The 23,346-nt window shown below is 36.3% G+C and overlaps 1 protein-coding gene and 1 long non-coding RNA gene across 3 annotated transcripts; one reads left to right on the forward strand and one right to left on the reverse strand.

Moving 5' to 3' along the window:
* LOC109225875 lies at window positions 315-11,502 on the forward strand. Its single transcript, XR_002067998.1, has 3 exons — window positions 315-380; window positions 2,376-2,444; window positions 8,784-11,502. It is a non-coding gene; the product is annotated as an uncharacterized LOC109225875 (long non-coding RNA).
* Window positions 2,909-21,236, reverse strand: LOC109225873 (two-component response regulator-like PRR37). Of its 2 annotated transcripts, none has more exons than XM_019390679.1 (9): window positions 20,964-21,236; window positions 19,473-19,967; window positions 12,149-12,310; window positions 11,906-12,039; window positions 11,514-11,675; window positions 5,118-5,301; window positions 4,545-4,983; window positions 3,674-4,469; window positions 2,909-3,313 (listed from the first exon to the last, which is right to left on the reverse strand). In XM_019390679.1, exons 2-9 carry the CDS (start codon window positions 19,828-19,830, stop codon window positions 3,209-3,211), a joined length of 2,340 nt encoding a protein of 779 aa, XP_019246224.1. In that variant the 5' UTR covers window positions 19,831-19,967; window positions 20,964-21,236; the 3' UTR covers window positions 2,909-3,208. The 2 variants fall into 2 exon arrangements, with proteins under 2 accessions (XP_019246224.1, XP_019246223.1); XM_019390678.1 differs by having other exon boundaries at window positions 5,118-5,304.

Here is a 23,346-nt window from a genome sequence, read left to right on the forward strand (position 1 = left end):
TTAAAGGATATAATAATCGAACAACATTTCACTGCTTTTAAATATTGCATTTACATCACCATTGAACAATGCTTCTAATCGTTTTAACCGCGTGCGCGACATTTTAGTCTCTATATGAATTGTTCAAATGCCTGTAGCTTAATTCCTTAGAATTTGCCATGTGACAGTATTTGTTCCCTAAAAAATAGAACATATTTATAATGTGATGCTACTTTTGCTCCCCTATTTCATAGGACACGTTTAAACTGTTTGTTAATAGCAGATCTTGACCATAATCTCAAAGGAACAAGGGATAGAATATAAGGGAGAAATACATTTAGTTTTCCTTCACTGATAAACTGAGAAAAGCCAGAATGTTATTGATTTTTTCTTGGGGTAAGGTACGTCAATGCATCAATTTCTTTTCATATGCTTAATTATGTCTTTGAGCCACAAGCTAAGTATGTGATGCTATGTTCATGTAAAAATTACAAAGGCTAGCTAGGATAAACACTGAAAAAAGTAATGAAGGGCATGCATTTGATCTCTCTTTCTAGAATTAAGTCAAATTAGAGATCAACTCACTCATAATACTACTCTCTCTGTCCCAATATTTGTGACGGAGCTCGAATTTCGAAAGTCAAACTTCTTACTATTGATGATGAATTTGCATAGAATCTTTAAGTTTTTTGAAGCAAAATTTATATATTTGGAAACTACGTAAAAGTACTAAAAATCACAACAATTAATTATTCAAAATATTAAAAGGCATATGAAAAATTCACGGCCAAAGAAAATTTCATTTGACTTTACATAAATTGGGACGAAGAGAGTAGTAAATAGTATTGTCACCCATCCTAGTTTCATGACTCTAGAAGAGGGGGCTTCTATTACTATTAGGGCATATGTAATCTTTTTTGCAGATTAAGATGTATTATTTTTCCTTTATTATAAAAAAAAAAAAAAACAAATTAACGGGATTACTTCTTTTCCTTTTATTAAAGTTTCTTGCACTACCATAAGATAAGTAGAATGTTAATCATCCAATAATGTTAAATTTAGAATATTGGATTATGCATATGCCTTTTAACAGGTGTTGGCCAATAGGAGGGTTTGTATATATAGAATAGAAGATATATATGTACTCAAATACTACGTCAGTTTGTGTAGCACAGGTTTTAACCAAATCAAGAAAGCACAACTTTTCTGGCCAGGATCTGGAATAACAAAATTTGGTAGATTTCCTTGAAATTGTTGTTTGGGTTCTTAACAATCAGGAGATTCTTCTGGCAAAACTTGATTTTTGGTATGGAAGAAAGAATGCCAAAAGATTTCAACAATAGCCAAACTTTCTTATACCTTATATTTTTGAGTCAATTACTCAAATGGTCATTCAACTGTCCCAAATTCTCTCCGAAAATCATTTTTCTTTCGTTTTTAACAACAAAGTCATTGAACTATGCCTATTGCACTCAGAAGGTCACTCAACTAGATTTTCTAAATTTTGGATTGCCAAATACCTATTTTACCCTCTAAATTATAAATAATTATCTTCTTTTATTTTATTTTTTTTGAAATATTTTGTATTAATTTGCTTAATATTTAATTTGAATTGAAGCAATTGTCTCTTTACTTATGAAATTAGAAGGAAAATCTGGNTTGAAAATTATGCTCAATTATATTATATATATTCCATGCACGACTTAACATAGCATATTTTACCCTATACAGATAGTCCCCCTACTTTCCGGTGATATAACTTTATGTTGTCGGAAAGTTGGTAGAAACATAATAATATAATTGACCATAATTTTCAAGAATATATAATGTATATTAGAAAAATACCTTTATTTAAATAATTATTTTTATATTACGTGCATAGAATATATATTTTACAATCTTTATTTTCTTTCATTCTGAATTGTGTAAATAATTTTTTGAAGTTTTGTTGTTAATACTAAAATTATTATTACTAATAAATTATTCTATATAATTTTTTTCCTATGCTCATTATTTTGTTATTCCGGTATTATATATGCTTAAATACTTTTTATGTTTTTAATTTATAAATAATATTTATTTATTCTATAGGTCCATAATATAAATTAAAAAGGAAAAAATCATGATATTAAAAAAGTTTAAAAAATAAAAGAAGATAAATGTTTACAATTTAGAGGGTAAAATAGGTATTTGACACTACAAAATTTAAAAAATCTAGTTGTGCAATAGGCATAGTTCAGTGACTTTGTTGTTACAAATGAAAGGAAAGTGGCTTTAGGATAATTTGACATAGTTGAGTGACCATTTGATTAATGGACTCTTATATTTTGTGCTGTAGCATAAAGTTTCCTTTTATTAAATTAAATTAATTCAAACTTGTATTATTTTTTCTATAGACCGTACGCTTTCCTGTTAGGGATGGATGTCAATGCTGCTTTCAGCTGGTGGCCTATCAAATCTGAGAGGTAACTCTAAAACTTGGAAATATAATATTTCCTCAGAAATGTTTTCTTCCATTGTTTCACTACCAGTGTTTTACTGTCCATATTACACTTCATTTTATGATGCCAAAGAGTGAAAAACTTGAGAATAAACAGCCACAGAACTTTATCCCCTAGTGATAGCACATTATTTTGCTAACAGGTGAGGTTCTGGGCATCTTAACCTTCCTCCCCATATAGGATTCAGTAATTATGTACTAACAATCAAGAAAAGCCAAAAGATAATTAAGAAAACAAACCAAAAACCTACTTCCCTCCTAGTGAGTTGCCCTTCGAACAAGAGTTAATTCAGAGGAAATAGGACTTCAGTTTTGTGTGGAACCCTACAGAAACTAAAGTAAACTGTTTCAAAGAACTAAACTTCCTCGAGTATAAAATGAGATGCGGATAAAAGTAATATGAAAATGAAACACAAACAATACACGAGGGACTTGGAAAAGCAGTTTTGAGCACACCAGAAAGCACAGCACATTGAAGCATTTTATTAGGGTATCCCAACATCTACAAGTCCAAATATAAGTATCTTCAAACCGACTATATAACAAAGATGTCTTCATAGGACTCCCCAATTAATTTGATCTCCAATAAGCAATTATTACAAGACAGCAATACCTCAACTAAATAAATTTTAGCTTTGGAACCAAACTGCTTCCTCCATACCTTTGGCGATCAAAACTAGGCTTCTTCAACTCATTTTCACATGTACCATCTAAGCATAACGGCAGGGGTCAGGAATCATCAATGCTTTTATTTTTGTCTGCATCCTGACGCACAAATTGCCCTCGCACACGTGGTCTCTGTTCTGCGAGTCTCTTTCTACTTTGGTACCGGACCTAAAATATATGGAAAGATAATCCAGCTAAGTTTGCTGTCATTTATTGACTGTTCAATTGCTTCAAAACCAAGAAATGCTACACAGTTTGAATCAAAGTTTAAATTGTAAAAAGCTTATCATTTCACTGATTAGATATTAGCAGGCAAAGTTGCATCATTGACTTCATGTGAAATTTTTTGAATGCAAGCATGTACTATGATAAAAAGGAAAAATAAGGAAAAAAGTAATGAGAATAGGTATGCTGAAAGGCATAAAAAGAAAGCTTAAATGGGATTTCGACAAACTACAGAATCTGGTTAGATCTAAGCAGGACTTCAATTATGTATTGCAATCATAGAAATAATCCAGTCACAATTACCTTTTTCTCAAAGCACCTCTCCTTCCTCTTTTGCCGGAATTTAATCAAAGCAGCCACTCTTTGAGCCGAATGATCACTTCTGCTTGCACTTCCACTCATGCTGCCAATTTCACATTTTTCACCCGCTTCATTTTCAGCAACCAAATTTGTTCCTTCAGCAATTAGAGCAGTGCTGCTACCATTTTGGCCACTGCTTCCATTTTGCCCATTGCTTCCATTGTTACTTCCTGATGCACTTCCATAATTAGCAGCGTTTCCTTCAACAGGAGTTCCTACCATGTCAGGTGTTCCGAAATTTGGAGCAGCTCCAACAGCATTTCTCATGGACGAATCATCAGTGTCAAGCAGCTGTTGTTGCTGCTTCAGGTCAAGTACATGGTGGTGATGGTGATGGTAGTGATGATGGTGGTGCTGAACTTGGACCTGCTGCTGCATCGCCCTTGCTTGGGCCAGGGCTGCCTTTGCAGCATCTTGTTTTCCTGGAACCATAGGTTGAAGAGAAGAATTATGACCATGTTGCACTGGTTGAAATGCGGAACAGGTATGGGCATTGACTGCAGGTTTGGTTATTGGCTTGTCAGTTAATGTTTCTTGTTTGACAAAGAAATTATTTGTTGAGGAGCCCATGTCATTGTTGTTACTACTTCCATTTGAGCGCTGGTTAGGGGTACTGCTTGACTTCGATCGCAAGTTATGCAGTGATTCTGTTTTTGCAACTTCTGAGCTATTATTAACTGGTGAACAGCTGCCCACATTCCCAGTTGGAGCCTGATTAGCATTTGAAGCAGCATTATACCTGCATGTGAAGAGATTCAATTAGCAACTGTAGTTTCTTAAGGTATTGAGTTATAGTAACAGTTGAATCACATGCCTAGAGAATGCTGAAAGGTCTGAATGCCTGAGTATATTGCGCTCTTGCACACTGGTCCCAGTTTCTCCAACATCTCGAAGCTGCTTCAAACTAAGTTCAAGAGAAGGCATGTCTTTACTGTCATACGTGGCTATTTCTTTGATGTTTGTGATCTTGGAAGGATCTTTCGGAACTTCATTGGCCATACTATCTACTAGAGGAGAACCGGTTTTGGTGTGATCACCCCTATAACCAACATCCATGTCTTTCAGGTCATCTTCCCGTGTTTCCTTGTTGTGCTTGAGGTTTCTAACCATTTTCTCACTATCCTTGGGATCTAATTCCAAATGTTTGTCCATCATAGGAGCTGCTAAATCATCCATAGCTTTACCTGATCGGCCTTCAAGCTCTGGAACATTAGTGACACCTATGTTCAAATCTTTACCCATTCTAGCATTTCCTGAGATGTAAGCCACAACATCGATATATATAATGGATTAAATGATAAATGCAATAGCAAAAGTAAACAGCATAAAAAAAATTTGATCTGAGATTTTTCGTTATTCCCATGGGGCTTGGAAGAGCCACACCTACCAAGTTCATCCTTCTCATTGCGGCACTCTCTGGGGGCAGTTGCAGACACCCGGGTAGCACTAAGTGCTTCTGGCCTTGAATGGACAACCTGGGCACAAGTGCTATCAGGGGGATCGGCCAATTCATTCCATGGTGACATGGGTTGAGGGCTGTCAACTTCTATGGCCCTTTTGGACCACGAACTCTGCTAAAAAAAGGAATAATAATAAGAAGATTTATAATGGACGAAAGCTACTGCAAACCCTATTTGCATTCCTAACATCAGAAGTTGGATCTGGGATGTTGGGAGTTTACGATTCCGGAGTTTGCTACAATAACTTAGGCAGAATTTACACACATGACCGCACTATTCAATTTCTGATGCCCATAAATATGCAAAATGAATTATCTTGTTCATGGTCTGTGTGTCAAATAGGCAGGTCAAACTAAATTTGGTGGGTTAAAGGCTTAAAGTTAGACAACGAATGCGTCATGATCCAAGCTAAAAGTTTACTCGAGTCAAAGATAGGTTGGGTCAATTTCGACTAAACAATGGGTCAAAACTAACCAACCACCCAAGTCAAAACCATTACAACGAGAGAAAGTGTGTGAACAGAGAGATACAAGCACACCAAAACAAATGTTTTTCTTATGTTTATAGAGTAAAAGTAAGTGGACACGTTGACAAAAATACCCCTAACTAACCAAATAAATTTAACTTCTATTAGTTGACAAAGTTTTCTTATTGATCGATTTTGACGTATTAGGCACCCAAGTTAACCCAATGATTTGGATGAGTCAATTTTGGGTTGTCCCAAATTGAACCAACAATGAATATATTCCTCATTTAGCCAAACAAAGATTTTTTCGGTGATTTTTATTTATATGCAAATGTGATTCTAAGTTTCTAATTTAAATTTTAATATTTAGTTGTCCAATGCTAAATTTCTAATTTTATATTCCTAATACTAGCATTTTCACCCATAAAATTTGCCTAACGATTAATGCTTTGTTTTATTAGCTGTGTAATTTTCAATAAGCTAAATTCCTTGATTGCTACTCAAACTTGGCATGATTTGTAAGTTAGACATCTTAAATTTCCTAGTGACCATTTAACCACCTTTACCTTGACAAAGGTGCCCGTGTCTATAAGACCAAATGCATGAAAAACACTTGCTACTGACTGACACGGCAACCGAACTAATTACTTGACGACACGTGTAATTTGAAAGAAAAAATAAGAAGTGTAACTAAGAAAAAGAGAGAGAGACATGTCTTAGGTCACAAGTTCAAGCCCCCACACCATGCAAAGCAAAGCCTAGTATTTAAGTGGAGAAGGGTAGAGGGGCGGGCCCATTATCCACCGAGTTTCGAAGGCTGCGGTTGGTCCAAAGGATCGGCCCCAGACGGATTTCTCGGTCATCAAAAAAATAAAAATAAAAAGAGAGAGAGACAAAGACAAAACCTATTACCCACGCCCATAAGTCCCCTCCCTTTCCCCACCGCTAGGCCATCCACCTTCTTCTTTTTCATCATTTCTTCTCATATAATCATCCTCTACTCCTCACCACCATATCCCTCTTTTGTTTCTCCGATGAAAAATGATGTCAGCAGCAGAATAAAGTTGAAAGACGCTAAACAACTCTTTGGCGGAGCATCTTTCCGATGCAACCCACCGCAAGAATCAGGCAGAAATTAGCGAGCAATTCCTTCTTCCTTCATTTAGATCTGGGTTTCAACTTTAAGTTTGAAATTGATGTCTTTGAGATTTCTATATGTCTTCCTGTATGAATCTAAAGTGATTTTCTAGTTCTGGTTTCGGTTTTAAGCTTGAAATTCGATGTTGTTGTGTTGGGTTCTGTCAAAACTCCTTGACTTTCTACTTCTTCTTCTTCTTCTTCTCACTTTTGTTGTTGTTGTTGGTGTACGGTAAAAGTAGTGTCGGATAAATTATGAAAGGAGGAAGTTATTTGCACAATCGGAGAAGCTCGACGACAACTACCATTTTTTATTAGTCTAGGTCGGAATGGCCATTTTTTCAGAGAGCCGTAGATGGAAGGAGATATCAAAATCGTGGGATTGTTTTCAGATATAAACTGAAACATAGGTATACAAAATCAAAAATAAGGGTAAATAGGGGGTTATTTCCATATGTCAACTAGTTTTAAAAGAATCTCACGAGCTCAAATGGACTTTCACGCTAAGTTGCTTGGACTCGGGTGCAGGTATCGGATACGGGTACGGATCAGAGAGTCGGATTCAGGAAAATCAAAATTTTAAGATTCGGGGGTGCGGATCTAGGTATGGATTCGGGTGCTGCGATTCGGCTAAGAAAATTCGAAATTATAAAAATAGAGCTATAAAGATATTCTAAATTTTGAGCTACTGTCTACCAGAAGTCAGAAACTTAGAACACAACCCTTTGACTTCTTGGTTTCTCTTCGTTTGACCTGAAACATGAAGTAGTGAATATGAGATAAAAGGGCTATAATATTGAAGGTATGCCATTTCTCATGTCTTAAAAGTCTTTTATCTTTTATTTTGAGAAATCAAAATCTCAATCACCACCCCCCCCCCCCCAAAAAAAAATTTGTCCATCGACTCCGGTTAAAATATCTGAAGTTGGTTGACCGAATCCCAAACGTATCTTGCACCCGTCCCAGTGTCGTATCGAGACGGGTTCAACGTCAAAAATGAAGAGTCCGCGCTACATAGCTTTCACGCACACACTTTGCCATGCCAGACACTTGTATTCAAGGGGCACATATATGCCAAGTAGAGGTGTAAATCCAGTTAGTTGGAGTGTCTAACTTACAAATCATGGCAAGTTTGAGTGGCTATCTAGGAATTAACCTTTTCTTCTTTTTTCTTGTTTTTTTGATAACCGTAGTGTCCGGACCAGTTTGCGCGTACCTCGACTAATTCCCCATGATACCTCCCACCAACAAAGGAATTAACCTTTTCACTACCACCTCTTAGGCTTTTTCAAGATAGAGAGGCTGAATCTTACAATTAATCCACTTAAAAGAGTTGACTGGCCATTTTTTGTCAAGATGCACCGCCCAACACCTTAGTGCATTCGCTTAAGTGATGCGAATCATGAAGCCTGCAAGACTTCTTCAAAGCTTAAGCGGTGCATCTTTGATACCACTGCTTTTATAGGTATCTACATGCTGAGGTTTCTACGCAACACATAAATGAATTATTAGTTTTATCATAAAATGTGAAAAGATTTTTAATCTTTCAATTCATTATAACTATAGTATAATAGGAACATTTTATTAAGCATATCTTTTAAGGGGATATCGTAATAGGTAAGTACAAGTTCTATCAAATTGAAGGAAAGGTTCACATGCGCAACACAATAAGTAAAAGATAAAGGGATAGAATCAGCCTTTCTTGGTCAAACTTATAACGCAGATAGAGGTGGGAATCTATGCAAATTCAGAACAAGAATAAGTGGTAGTGCAATTACTTAAACTAGATTGGAGGTAACTGTCAGATACCCTATAGTTTTTTCCTCAAAGAAAAAGGGAATCTTAGAGATCAAGACCGTGCTTGATTTGGATTATGCATGAGCCAATCCATTTTTTTTCTGATTTAGTCATTTTCATTAGTCACAATCACTCTTAGGCTGAGCTAATATCTCAATAAAACTGATTTTTTCTATGATTTTTAAAACTGCAGCCTTTGAATCTCAGAGGAAATGGCCCCTCTACCCTTCTCCACTTAAATACCAAGCTTAGTTCGCATGGTGCAGGGCTTGAACATGTGACCTAAGTCACAAGTTCAATAAAGCTGACAACTTTGACAACTTTGATGAACTATATATGATCGCTTTTCTATATAACCAGAAACAATCCAAAACAATCATGCCAGAGATTTCAGTAACTACGCCAGCATAAATTGGCTGACCATATCATTCTACAGAGCTATTTAGAAGTACTAGGGCAATCTCGGAAAAATTATTAGGGCAATCATATATATATAAATGTACTAGATGGGATCGGCCCGGGCTTGCCCGGGCCCAACACTTTGGATTAGAGCGTGTTTTATTTTGATAAATATTGTTTGAGCGTAATGAATACCATGGTAAGTCTTGCTTAAAAAGTACTGCTCTGTGATGAAGGCAAGAATCACTTGTAAGATCGGTTAACATTTCCCAAGCAGGAGCACTTGCAATACATAAGAAGTTCAGTGTTTTATCATTGCAGATATAAAAATATGTCTTTTTTCAACTGACTTTACCAAACTACCTCATAAAACATTGTGCATGTATTTTACTGACCCAAATAGTATTTGATACAGTCGCTATATTAAGAGCTTTTTAGAACTGAAATTACCGAAGTTAACCATAGTAAAAGGTATTACAAGATGATTTAATAACAATTTAAATTTTCTAATGAATAATGAGATGAATGAGTTAAAAATAAAAAATCTGTCTCCCCACAAACATAAATAGAAAAGGGTGAGCTATATATAAGAAATTGCCAGATATGGAAATAGATTTGTCTGCTGCTATTATTCATATATAAGATAAGTACAATGTGAGACAGTACAATCGTTTGTGTGACATGGCATCCAATTTGAAGGCATTTAAGTATATAAAAGTTCTAAGATTTAGGTTTTTCAACTTTAAATTAGTTTCTCAATTAACTTTACAATAATTTTTTCTAACCGATTAATCCTTATATTTTTATGAGTTTATTTGGTTCACATATTATTACTATAATTTTTTCTAATCTATTAATCCTTATAATTTTATGAGTTTAATTAGTAGTTTAACGTACTAAGCTTTAAATCAATTACCAATTTAGTTATTGATTTAATTCATATATAGTTGATTTTAACATTACATAATTGGTGTAGTCATTCAAGGAAGAGCTTAAGTAGACCCGCATCAGAGGCGGAGCCATAATTTAAAATTAGTGGCTTCGGAATTTTATTCCTTCTGAGTTATTAAGTTCTAAATTAATAATTTGTATATATTCAATGACTTAAAGACAAATACAGAGTTTGGACCAAAGCAAGTGGGTTCGATCAAACCCACATCGGAAGCTCTAGCTCCGCCCCTGCGCATGGTTATGGTAGCCTAAACATACTCAAATGTACATGTAAAATCACCGAAAAGTATCAAGCATTTAATACTCTTGGAGCATTTAAAAGAATCTAAAAATAAATTACATCTAGTACTACTAATCAGTAATTACAATCTTAGAAATAAAATTATTTAAAATATGTTTGAAAAAATAGTATACTAAAAATTAGCCAGTCAAACCCTCAGTGCTGAAAAACTTTTCTCTAGTTATTAATGAGCAATGGTTGAAAAAAAATTCTGATTTTTTTTTCCAAATCTTGCAAAAACAAAAAACAAAAAGAAAAATCAACTTGAATTAAAGCAAACTCCTGAATATTCACAAGTCTAGTAATGTGTCTTAAGCTAGCTACTTGTATACTATTCCTAAGCATCACTATTAATTGCACGCAGAAAAAAAATAAAGAACGTCTCATGGATAATTTTCCAATAATAATTACAACTTATATAAACAGATCCTCCAAGCATAATGTCTTTGACCGTTCATAATAGTAATGTACACAAGTAACTATACTGTTAAAGTTACTTCTGAAAAGGAGGTCGACATAGTCAGAGAGCAGCTAAAAGGCTGCAAATGTGTCAGCTACTGGGACCCGGTGGTTCAGCAATTTTATGATTATTTTGTCCGGATAAGGAAACGTACAATACACAATGCAATTTAGCACCACAGGATTAAAGCACAGTTGCACATGAAATGTCAGAATTACCCTCCGTCGGCAAGAAGGGATGTCGACGGAGAGCTGCTTCTGCGCTCTTCTATATAAGTAGAATATATCTGGACAATTTCCCAGAGCCCACTTGTGGGATTTCACTAGGCTTGTTGTTGTTGTTTGCTTATCTATCGCATTAAGTCTAGAAATGTTCATTAAGCAAATGACCACTTAAAAGCACTTTCATATAAGGAATGTTATGTAGGCTATTAGAGAAAAATTAATCTGGAAGCGCTGCTAGGAGAAGGGGGTAAAGTAGCCTATTGGCCATGAGAGAAACAAGTTATTGAAAAAACCTGCTGGGTGGGATTGTGCGGAAGCAATGACTACCAAGATTTTGAAGCTGCTATTTGTATGATACAATATATTAATGAATTGGTCATGCCATCAAGATACCCAGAATTTTGAGAAAGACAAAATTTCAACGAAATTTTTGACACCTAAAAATTATTAACTTCCTTTTACTTAAATTATTCCAACTTAAGATACTATTTGAAAAGAAGAACAAACTGTGTTGTCCCCCTCCTTTTCCTATAGGGGAAATGCAAAGAGACATAAGAGACCACTGATAGAAGAGAGTCATGCCAAACTATAGCCGTGAAGAAAGAATACCTGGGTGCCACTTCCATTGTCGCTTCCGTCCCGGTCATCCAGATCAAAGCTCCCATTCTCAGCTTCATCATTGCTGTCAGTGTTATTCAACGATCCTTCAACACTTTTAGATTTCGTAGACTTCTGAGTCTGTATGCCACTTTCACTTCCGCTTCCACTTGACTGAGGAGAGGATGAGAAATCAATGCAAAATGGGTTACTCAATGTGCACTTCCTGCTAGTGTCTTTCTAAGACAACATGAAGAGAAGAGGTCTACAAGAATGACAGGTTAAAAAATTCCAGTTTCAAGAGGAGTCAAATAAGGTGCTTCCAAACCAAGGATCAGTGCCGAGGTTTAGGAGGGCATTCCGTAAAGTTCCAGTTACAAATGAAGATGACTGCATAAACTTACACTATGGCATTTCCTCCAAACATGCTGCCAGAGATTTTTTAGCTCATTCTTTCGAATAGGTTTCACTAAAAAGTCAACCGCACCCTTTGACAAACACTTAAAGACGATACCCATAGAGTCATTAGCAGACATCACTGCACACAAAACTCATCAGGTGTAGCACTTAAAAGTATCATATTGTCAAAATATTAAGCAACATTTGAATATTAGTAAGCAAAATAAATATGTGGGAATGATACTCACTAATCACCGGAACATTCTTGCGAGTTTTGTGATTCGTAATCTTTGACAAAAGACCAATGCCTGACAAATATGGCATGGCCACCTCCGTCAGAACAAGATCAACATGGTTAGCTAGATCTCCTAGAATCCTCCATGCTTCAAGGGCGTTTCCAACAGCTGTAACTGCCATTATTTCATCGTAATAGATTTGATAAGAATATCAACAAGACCGAGAACAAATCAAGAATATTAAAAATAAGCAAGTCCTGATTCTCTCTCAAACAATTTTGAGCTTCAAAAATCGTAAGAGATATCCACGAAAAGAAATATTATCTGAGAACTAGAATTTTGCCCTCTTAACTAGTACGTACTCTCTTATGCATATTACCTGCTTCAATTTGCAAGCACGCCAACTTACTTGGCAAGTAAACACATAAGAAAAGAGAGTAATGGAAGCAAATGATGGTTGGGGCTCAAGTGCTCCTCTCAGAGCATCAAGTAATAGCATGAACTAAAGAAGCATAAAAGAGACGCATAATGTCTTCTTAAGTTTTGTGAATAAAAGAGATGCACATATTTGTTCTCAAGTAAAGCTGCACATATATAGATTACTTGTACATATAGTAGGAAATTACTCCATCCAGATCCTTTGACAAGGGAGATTTTGAAGGACAAGTATTATAATTATAGTGTAGCTTCCACTGAGGGAAGATAACCTTCAAACTATGATGCATATAACAATAGTTAGTACTACTACACCTCAATCATGAACAAATTGGGATTGGTTATATGAATGATCACTGACCATATCGCTTTATTTCAGCTCAGCTCAAACCAATATTATACAAAATAAAATAGAAAAAAGAAATAAAAAGTACCAGAAGTTCCTTATGTTTTCTACTGGCATATAAATTTCAGACAAGATTAAAGGACTTCTAGAAAACACAAGACCTAAAGCAGATGCACTAACATGACCAAAACATACTTTGAACTAATTAGTATCACCTATATAGAAGGTTGACACAGTATAAATCCATCTCAAACAATATTCGCTCATTTTATCCTTTAAGTGCATCACTTGCATCTTATACCAAATGTAATCACTTTTAATCTTGCATAATTTTGTATGACCACGTACCAATATCACCAAACTAATTTTGTTTGATATCTTTAGCGGCCCAACATTCACTCCAGGGTTATACTGGTCTTATAATCGTTTCATAGAAGAGAAAGGTATCCTTCTATCACATAAAACTCCGGTAGCACTTCTCTATTTCAACCATCTTATTTTGATTTTATGTGTAATATTTTCATCCCCCTTACCATTCTCTTGAAGACTACATGCAACTGATGCACCTTCTCCTTAAATCCTCTACACAATCCTCATAATCTAGGTTGATCGGACTCATCAGTTTCGATGTCGCACCCGTGTCGACACGTCACCGGCGCTGGTGTAGGTGTGGAATCCGTACTGGATATGGTCAATGAATTTTGGGTACTTTGACCAAAAGCTAGGGAGGAATTCGAGACAAGATACAATTTGATTTCTGAAATCAAGACAAAAGTTAGAGTAACTCTGATGTATGCCATCGTTGGGGAAGGCCTTGAATGGATCTTGCAGTTCATACTTCTTCATTCCCTATTTTTTCTTTTTTGAGAGAGAAGAAGAAGAGAGCTTTAAAGAGGGACTTGAGACACATGAGCATTCAATGAAGGGAATCGGGGAAATTTCAGGGGTATAGAGTTCAAAAATGAGACTTGCGTTTATCCATTAAAAAATCGTGGACTTTTTCTCCACTATAAGCAAATCAATATAGTGAAAGCTTGACACATTGCTAAGTCTTCAAGAGATATATTTCTATGAGAATTAGAGTTCCAATGCAAAATTATATAGTAAATGAAAGATAACTATGCAAAAGTTATTTCTTATAGTATTAATATGTCTCGTAGTTTAGGCAATACTTTTATAATTCTATTTTTTGATAATTGAATTATTTTTAGCCGAATCCTCACACATGTATCCCCGAATCTTAAATTTAGATTATGAAGGATTAGATCTCTAGATCCGCACCTGTATCGTACACCCCACCTGAGTCCGAGCAACTTAGCTTACGACTATATATTCTGAAAACTAGAGCTGTCAATATGGGTCGGGGCGGGTTAGCCCAGCCCAGCCCGCATGGGCTTTAGCAATTGACGAGCTGGGTTGGGCTGGCCCACCATTTTGATGGGCCTTATAATGGTTAGCCCACCCCAGCCCTATATGGGTCACGGGCCACCATGGGTCGGCCCATCATTTTTTAAAATATAACTTCATATTTTTTAAAGTTCTAACCTAAAAAAAGATAAATATTTAAAAGTTAAAAAATATCTTATTGGAAAAAAATCGCAAAACTTAATAACTTTTATACTATTCCAATATACCACAATAAACACTAAAAAAGTAAAAGACAAGACTATATTTCATTCCCTAAAAGTCAGAACTCAAAATAAACTATTCAAGAGAATGTCCATGACGCTTATGGATATCTAACACATCATCTTCATCAAACACATTTGAATCCGCTTGTAACAAGGTTGTCTTAGCATCTTCACTTTCATCTACATCTACGATTCATATGCTATATTAATTAGTTAAATATTAAGAATAATAAAAATTAAAAAACTAATAATACTCAAATTCACATAAAAAAGAATTACCAGTTTGAGTTTGAAAAAAGTCGTGCAGCCAATTCGAGTAGTAACAAGTGTTTGGACATTTTCATGATGGATGCAACTTCTACACTTTGTCAGAACACGCCCACCAATGTTAAATGTTGATTCCGATACTACAGTGGTAATAGGAATACTAAGTACATCACGCGCCATCACTAAAAGATCCGGATATTTTCTAGAATGGTCCTTCCAATAATCTCTTGAAACTTCTCAAGATCAAGCTTTGGTTCCTCTAAGTAAAGATCCAATTCTGACTTTCCATCGCTAGAAGCAGTATACGTTTTATATTTTATATATTTTAAATAAATATTTTTATTAGCCCCACGGGCCGGCCCAGCCCAGCCTCATTCGAGCCCCACGAGCCACGGGCTTACTCAAGCCGTGCTTAAAAGCCTCGTTTTTAAATGGGCTTCAAAAATTCTAGCCCAGCCCTGCTAAATTACAGGTTGGGTTGGGCTGGCCCAACGGGCCAAGCCCATATTGTCTCTCTTCACATGCTCGAACCATCTCAGCCCCGATTCCCGCAACTTGTCCTCCACAGAGGCCACTCCCACCTTGTCCCTAATAACTTCATTCGTAATCTTGTCTTTCTTGGTATGTACATGCATCTATCTCAACATCCTCATTTCAGCTACTTTCGTCTTCTGGACATGGGACTTCTTGACAGGCCAACACTCAGCCACATACAACATAGTCGGTCTAACCACCACTCTGTAGAACTTGCCCTTAAGTCTAGGTGACACATTCTTATCACATAAAACCCCCGAAGCGAGTCTCCATTTCATCAACCCCGCTCCAATTTGATGAGTAACATCCTCGTCAATCTCCCTGTTGCCTTGAATAATAGACCCAAAATACTTGAAACTATCTCTTTCGGGGATGACTTGAGTATCTATCTTCACTTCCATTTCTGCTTCGTGCATCACATCACTGAACTTGCACTCCAAGTACTCTGTTTTCGACCAACTCAACTTGAAACCTTTAGACTCGAGTGTCTGTCTCCAAACTCCCAGCCTAGCGTTAACTCCGCCTCGCATCTCGTCGATCTGAACTATGTCATCAGCAAATAGCATACACCATGGCACCTCCTCTTGTATGTGTCGCGTCAGCACATCCTACGCTAGGGCAAACAAAAATGAGCTGAGAGTCGATCCCTTATGCAACCCCATCTCCACTAGGAAATGATCCGAGTCTCCTCCCGCAGTCTTTACCTAATTTTGCTCCCTCGTACATGCAGAATCTCTCATCGAATATGGAATTTCATTCTTAACATTCTGAATATTTGATGGTTCATGACAAGATCTACAGACTTCCTCTTTGCTTGACACAAGAAAGACTTGACTAATTTTTCTTCTAAACCTGGAATCAATTGTACATCCTTGTTTAGCTTTTGATGCAACAAGACAAGGGCATATTTGTTGGAGTCGGATGCTATGATTGACTTTCTCAATTTACAACATTTTTTGTAATATCCTTACGCTTTTGGATGTACTTCTATCCAGCATTCCATTTATGTTGTTTGTTACAACAATTTCTTCTTACTTCAATATCAAAAGAAAAAGACCAAGAGTTGATCGGGCTCTCAACTTTGTAGTTCTTAAAACAAAGTGCCTTCAAGACATATATTGAAAGAGTGGGTGCACTGGGAGGAAAGAAAATTCCAGGTGAAACACTTGATAAATATGAAGGTTTCAAGAAGTTGAACACACACCTCACCAAAAGTTAGCTAACATTTTTTTCAATTGGTCAAGAACTCCCTCAGAAACTGAGCCTCAAGGAAACCCAAAGTTTTCCAATAAGATGAAAAGCAATAAATTCATTAGATGGTCAAGAACTCCCTTCGAAACTGAGCCTCAAGGAAACCCAAAGTTTTCAAATAAGTTGAAAAGCAATAAAGTCATTACATGATGATACTGCTTTACATAAGAGTAAATGTTTTGAACGAGAACAAACAATTTTATAAGAGGAGAGAGAGAGAGAAAAAAAAAGATTAGAGAGTGTGTCCAACTTCTCTCTTGAATTCAGGTTTGGTCTTTTTCGTCCGCAAGAAGTTCGTTTTGGCATCTGATTATAATTTTATGTTTTTCATTAATCATTTTTTCAACCACGAACATCTGGACAAACGGGTAGAAAGGAGAAGGAACTACGTCAGAAAATTGTCGATCAGCACAAGGATACTTTATGGCCTTATAGGCCTTACTAATGATTATCACAACAACCAAGAGCACCAGTAACAAGTATAACGGATAGAGTCAGAACTGCCACACAAATGCTCTGTGATACAAAACTTCATGTTCGTGAGAGCTTAGCTATTGCGCAAGACAGAGGAATCGGAGAAACAAAATTATCATCTCTGAATTCTCCTATGACATAGGCCAGGTAGGTTTTGCATGAAATAAACAAATTAGAAGGCGAAACTTCTTAAGAGTAAGCATTAGGAAATTCTGCGCATGCGGTTAAAACAAGAAGATGGCTCGGGGAAGGGCTAAGGTCAGAGTCAGAATAGGAACACAATACAAACACTACAAGACAGAACATTGAATAAGCACCAAGAATTTATGCGCATGCAATTAAAGCAAGAAGATGGCTCGGGGAAGAGTTAAGGTTAGAATAGGAACACAATACAAACACTACAAGACAAAATATGGAAGCTCTTTGAAGTTGTCAGGCAAGAATTTTGAAAGTTGTCACCAAGAAATTCCAACATGCACTGATTTCAGAAAATGGATACACAACAACGGGAGGGTTACTGGGTGAAGGTGCTCGAAATGGACGGTCTAGATTTCTCTTTGAGTTCCTTCAAAAGAGGAATCTTGAAGGATTAGTGTGGACAGTTTAGACAGGTGGTAAAGAGTCAGCAGCAGCAGTGTGGTGATAAAGCACCAGTGCTGGATGGTTAACCAATGGGTTTCTTCCAAACTGTTGGTCAAACGTAAAATGCGTTTTCCTGAAGATTATTGAATTCATCCATCAGCAAGGGAGATTTGAGAAAAGTTTTTGTTGCTACTTGCTTAGCATTAATTCCCAAAAAGAAGAATGCCAAAGAACTTGTAGATATTATATCCATTGGTATAATTAGGAGCCTTTACAAGATAGTTGCCAAACTACTTACAGAAGCCTTTCAAGATAGTTGCCAAACTACTTACAGAAAGAGAGATCCCCAAGTTAATCTCCAGAACACAAATGGCTTTTTGAGAGGAAGACAGATAATGGGTGCAGGCTTAATAGCAAATGGGCAAATTGATTTTAGAAAGGAGGGAGAACCAAGGGATTATGTGTAAGATCATCAAGAAGGCGTATAATCATATAAATTAGGACTTTTAATAGATCTTCTTGTAAACCCGGCATTCTCGTATTCAGTTGTTTACAATCATGTTGTATTTCAATTTTTCACATTCTTCTGAGTATAATAGATGGTTGGTATACTAGATTCTTCCGGTGATGGTACACTGCATACTAATCTACTTCACTGTATAAAACAAAAAAGCATAGTCAAAGACTAGGTTTCTGTCTTTTGACCGAAAAACTAAACTTACATAAAATACTTGACAACTCCTGAGTGAAATTTCAAAAAAAAAAAAAAAAAAACAGTGCTTTTAAATGACACAACCGACTTTTGCATGAAGATGAATTAGCTGGATAGTTTCATCAAATATTTCACTACAAGGATTGTGGTAAGGCATGCCCTCTATAAAATAAGCAGATGACTGGATAAGGATTGTGTCTGGACATGGACTGGGATAAGTACATAAAATAACAAACTTATCATGTTGTTCAAATACTATCACAAATATAATAATAAAACTATTATGCTCTCATCTATTTTCTGGTTATTGGTTATTGTTATCGTTTTTCATCTATTTTTAGTTCTTAGAAAAACTGTAATTATTTCTATGATTTTCTGTTGATGGTACTGATATATTGTCTCTTTTCGTCTTCTTAAGTCAAGGGTCTATCAAAAACATCATCTCTACTTCCTCAGGTTAGGGATAAGGTTAGGGATAAAGTGTGCATACACACTACCCTCCCCCGATCCCACTTGTGAGATTTTACTGGGTTGTTGTTGCTCTCTCATCTGACGTTACAAGAGTATGGCCTCCAACACACTACATTATTTGGGATCAAATCGGGTTGTATTTCTTATTAAATCTACAAGATAATCCGGAATTTCTTATTCCTTACATTGTCAGTTCAAACTAAATTTTACAGCAAGAAAATAATATCTAAAGTAAGATTGTTCAGTAACTCCGTCCAGGAAACATTGACAGCTCAAAACATCAGGAAAGGAAAGGAAAAGGAAGTATATTTAGTTTCACTTGATGTTTGAGTAAAATTTCAAGTGTATATTTTAGAAACGTAAAAATTTAATGTATCTTAGAAGCCAAGAAACTTCATAAAACCTTTAACTCAAGACTAACAGCTGTAACATCAAAGTTCAGCACGAGAGTGACCTGAAACATAAAAATTCATTAACAGGAAAAGAGATGGCAACACCAAGTTTCTGTTACAAAGCTAATATCAACTTATGCAGATGTTATGTGCACACACACACCAAACATTGATAGAAGAAAAGTTGCCTCCGCTGAGGTACTCATGACAGTTTTAGGAAAAGCAAGCAATAAGAACAAACCTTCATAGCTGCAGTTTCGAAGCAATGCACTAACAACATGACGAGTTGAATCATCATTTTCCACCAGCAAAACCTTGAGGGATCTAATTGGAAGAAAACGGTCCCACCTAACCAAAGGCCCTTGAGGCTGTTGCTGCTGTGTTTGTAGAACAGCCTGCACATGTACCAAATCCCTCTGTGTTTCGTTCCCACCTTCGACATCCTCATTAATCCTTGACTCATCTTCCTCTGAAAGCCCCTGTCCTTCACCAGTAATTCCATCCCTCACTCCATTCTGGCCATCCTGTATGCTATGACAATTGAGTTCCACCAACCCTTTAGTTGGGGGACCATTTGAGTCCATCCGAATTCCTCTCATCAACCAGATTCAAAAAGTCCAATGATGAATAAGGCAGCAGATTGAGTCGGTGCAAAAACGTCTAATTTAGAAGAAAAGTTGCACATAACGTTGTCTTCAAGTACCAACCTTTCAATGAAAGGGCTCTTCAGCAAGTCCTTAACCAAAATGCATGAATGTCAACATTTTATTTATAAACAACTGATAAATGGAACATACATGGGGATAAATAATCAAATATCCAACTAATGCGCTTTACTTTACACAAAAAAGCATGTTTCTTAGACTATGAAAAAACATTTACAAAATGGAACCCCAAAGAAAACCTACACCAAGTACGCTCAACCTTATGCACCCAACAACAACCTCCTCTCCCGGTCACCCCTGCCTACATTATCATCAGAATAAGCTCATCTTTAATTGATAGAGAAAGCTTTCAATTTTATATCCTCGAACTTGGGCCTAATCACGAATCACAAGCTTCTTATTTTTACAACAACAGCTACGCCTAAGTCCCAAACAAGGTGGGGTAGACTATATGAATTGTGATTCTTTATTTTTTTTAAACCAACTATGCCTAAGTCCCAAATAAGTTGGGGTCAACATCATGAATCCTCACTGACCACATTACTCCTTAGAACTCATCTCATGTAAATATTATACACATAGAAGCTTCATATAATTATTATCATTATTAATAATATTTGAGATGGATTTATAAACAGAACTATACTTTATAAAATAAATAATTATCGATCACAAGCTTCCATTGAATTGTAAAAGCAACTAATTACGTTTCTTCTCCATTAGGCAGCAAAAAGTGAACTCAACTGAATAGCAACATAAAACTTAACTGTGCTGGGTTGAAATCTCGGTGCTTTCCGTTCACATGAGAATCGAACAATCAAGCTAAAATCAAGATCTCAAATACAAAAACAACTTCCTCTATATGAAACAATGCATCTCATCTTCCAACAAAATTCACAAAAACTCAATATACAAATCCATTACTCAAATCCAAGCTTTAATCCATTTTCCAATTTTAAAAAGAAATAGAAACGAAACCCCAAAAATAGAAGGGGAAAAAAAAAGAGAACAAATCAAAGTCAACAATTTTTCAGAGAATAAACACTGCAAATCCTCCAGAAAATTACCTTATGGACCTCATTAATGAGAAAGAGAAGCTTCCACTGATACTGTCTACTACTGCAATCGGTTCACAAAAAAAGGGCTCCCAGAAAGTTGACGAACAAATTTGTGTATAAAGTCCAAATTCTATTACTTCAACCCACTATTGTAGACTCATTTTCTTCGAATTTCTTCTTCTCCTAGGGTTTGCTTTTTATGGGGGAAAAAATATAAATTTGTTAAGGGATTTTTGGAGGTCTTTTACTGGTTGAGAAACGGCGATAGGCTAAAGCAAAAGATGAGAGAGAAATTTAGAAGGTAAGATATTATATTCGTGATGACGTGGCTGTGTAAGAGGCCAGGCGAGATGCCACGCAGGAGACACGTCGGAGTGAATTGTTTGACGTGGAGGTAAATCAAAATACGGGCGCTGAATTAAGTAGGGCGGATCTATTTGATTTCTCTCGGATCCGATAAAGGGACACGTGGCTGCCTGTGTGACTAGTTTTATATTTGGGGTAATTTTTTTTAGTGGAGGAAGAGGAAGTCGTTTTCGACTTTCGAGAAAACTTAGCTGGACCCCACATGGCTGTTTTTGACTAATGACGGAGTATGTCATTATGAAATGACGATTTTGTCCTAGTTTCTTTTCCTCGCTTCCCAATTTTAATTGGATAATGTCCGAGTCAGCAAAAAAATATCTAGAGGTTTTGTTGCAGCCCCATATTAGCATGAACGTGTTTTCCTTTTTCCTGGGTAAATGAGCGTGCCACAAATTCACTAGCCAGCGAAAAAAAAATATGAGATCATTTTTTTCCTTTTATAGAAATATATTTTGTGATCAAACATCAAACGATGACTTATTGTCTACAAATATTTTTTCAAAAGATAATCGTACCAAACACATCTTAAGTCCTACTTGTAAAGATTTTTACAATCTGCAAATTCCATTTTCAATGTCCCTATTTTTTTTCCTTCTTACATAGTTGTCATATATACGCAGTCTTGCCCCTATCGTAAAAGAGCAGAGAAGATGTTACCAAAAGACTCTCGGCTAAAAAAAAGATTAAAAAATATAAGTCCTAACTGCTATCTAAAAGGAAAATTTTAGAAAGAGTATAACAATTGTGAAAAAATAGGTGTCCTTTTCTTTTACACATCACCAAGCATTAATCTGAATTATGTTAACATTGTGATGAAATTAAATTTATGTTAACATAGTACTCTTCAACTCATTATTGAGATAATTAAATTTATTATATAAAGTGCTCGCTCCAATGTAACTTACTTTTTCCTTGTCCTCTCGCCTCTCCTTAGCCTCCATGGGACCCTCGTCACCCAAGGGATAAAGAGCTGATTGTGGATTATGACATAGTGATAATTATGTGATTAACAGGAGGGTGGGAGAAAGCTAATTGAAAGAAGATTAGTGCAGATTGTACTAAAAATAACTACATATCCTTTTGGTCAAAATTTTAAAAAATATATATTTCAACCAAGTATAGATATTTACAACTGCTAGTTTATGTGGACTCTCGAACTAGGCCACAAAGCTAAGTACTAAGGGGCTTTTGCTTCTATACCCGATTTTGGAGTTATAATTGAACCTATACCTACTTGGCAAAAAAAATTGCAAGCCTACCCATTTTACGATCAACTTCAAATTTATCGAGTCTAAAGTTTAAAAAAATTAGTCTGAAGTAAAAAAAATTGCATTTCAGATGCACTTAAGCCAAATAGGTCTCAAGTGTAACCAATGATTTCATGCACTTAAGGCCAATAAGTCTGAAGTGAAAAATTACACTTCAGATGCACTTAAGACCAAAAGGTCTGAAGTGTAACAAACGTTTTCCTACATTTACGACCAATAAATCTGAAGTGAAAATTTGCACTGCAGATGCACTTAAGGCCAAATAGGTCTCAGTTGTAACCAATGATTTCATGCACTTAAGGCTAATAAGTCTGAAGTGAAAAAAATTGCACTTAAGATGCACTTAAGGCCAAAAAATTAAAGTGCAACAAACGTTTTCCTAACTTAAGACCAGTAAGTCTGAAGTGAAAAATTATACTTCAGATTATGGCTGTCCAACGGGACGGGCCGGCCCGTCCCGTCCCGCGTCCCGTCCCGGTCCCGCCCCGTCCCGTCCCGTCCCGCTTCAAGTTAAATGGGATGGGCCAATATTAAACGGGACACGGGATGGGACGGGACGACCATTTCGTCCCGTTTGTCCCATCCCGTTTCGTCCCGTCCCGTCCCGCGTCCCGCCAGTTTTTTTTTTTTGAAAAACTATCCGTTGGGCAACGGCTTAAATGGCAAAAATAGTCGTTGCNGTCCCGCTTGTCCCGTCCCGTTTCGTCCCGTTTCGTCCCGTCCCGAGTCCCGTCCGCGTCCCGTCCAGGTTTTTTTTT

The sequence above is a fragment of the Nicotiana attenuata genome, chromosome 5, assembly GCF_001879085.1.
Source record: "Nicotiana attenuata strain UT chromosome 5, NIATTr2, whole genome shotgun sequence".
Lineage (NCBI taxonomy): Eukaryota > Viridiplantae > Streptophyta > Magnoliopsida > Solanales > Solanaceae > Nicotiana > Nicotiana attenuata.

Coding starts and splice junctions, on each gene's coding strand:
- LOC109225873 (XM_019390678.1), bottom strand. CDS start 19,830: ATGAGAGGAATTCGGATGGACTCAAATGGTCCCCCAACTAAAGGGTTG. Junction 4,470..4,544: donor GACCTTTCAGCATTCTCTAG/GCATGTGATTCA, acceptor CTTCACATGCAG/GTATAATGCTGCTTCAAATG. Junction 3,314..3,673: donor AGAGGTGCTTTGAGAAAAAG/GTAATTGTGACT, acceptor CATATATTTTAG/GTCCGGTACCAAAGTAGAAA.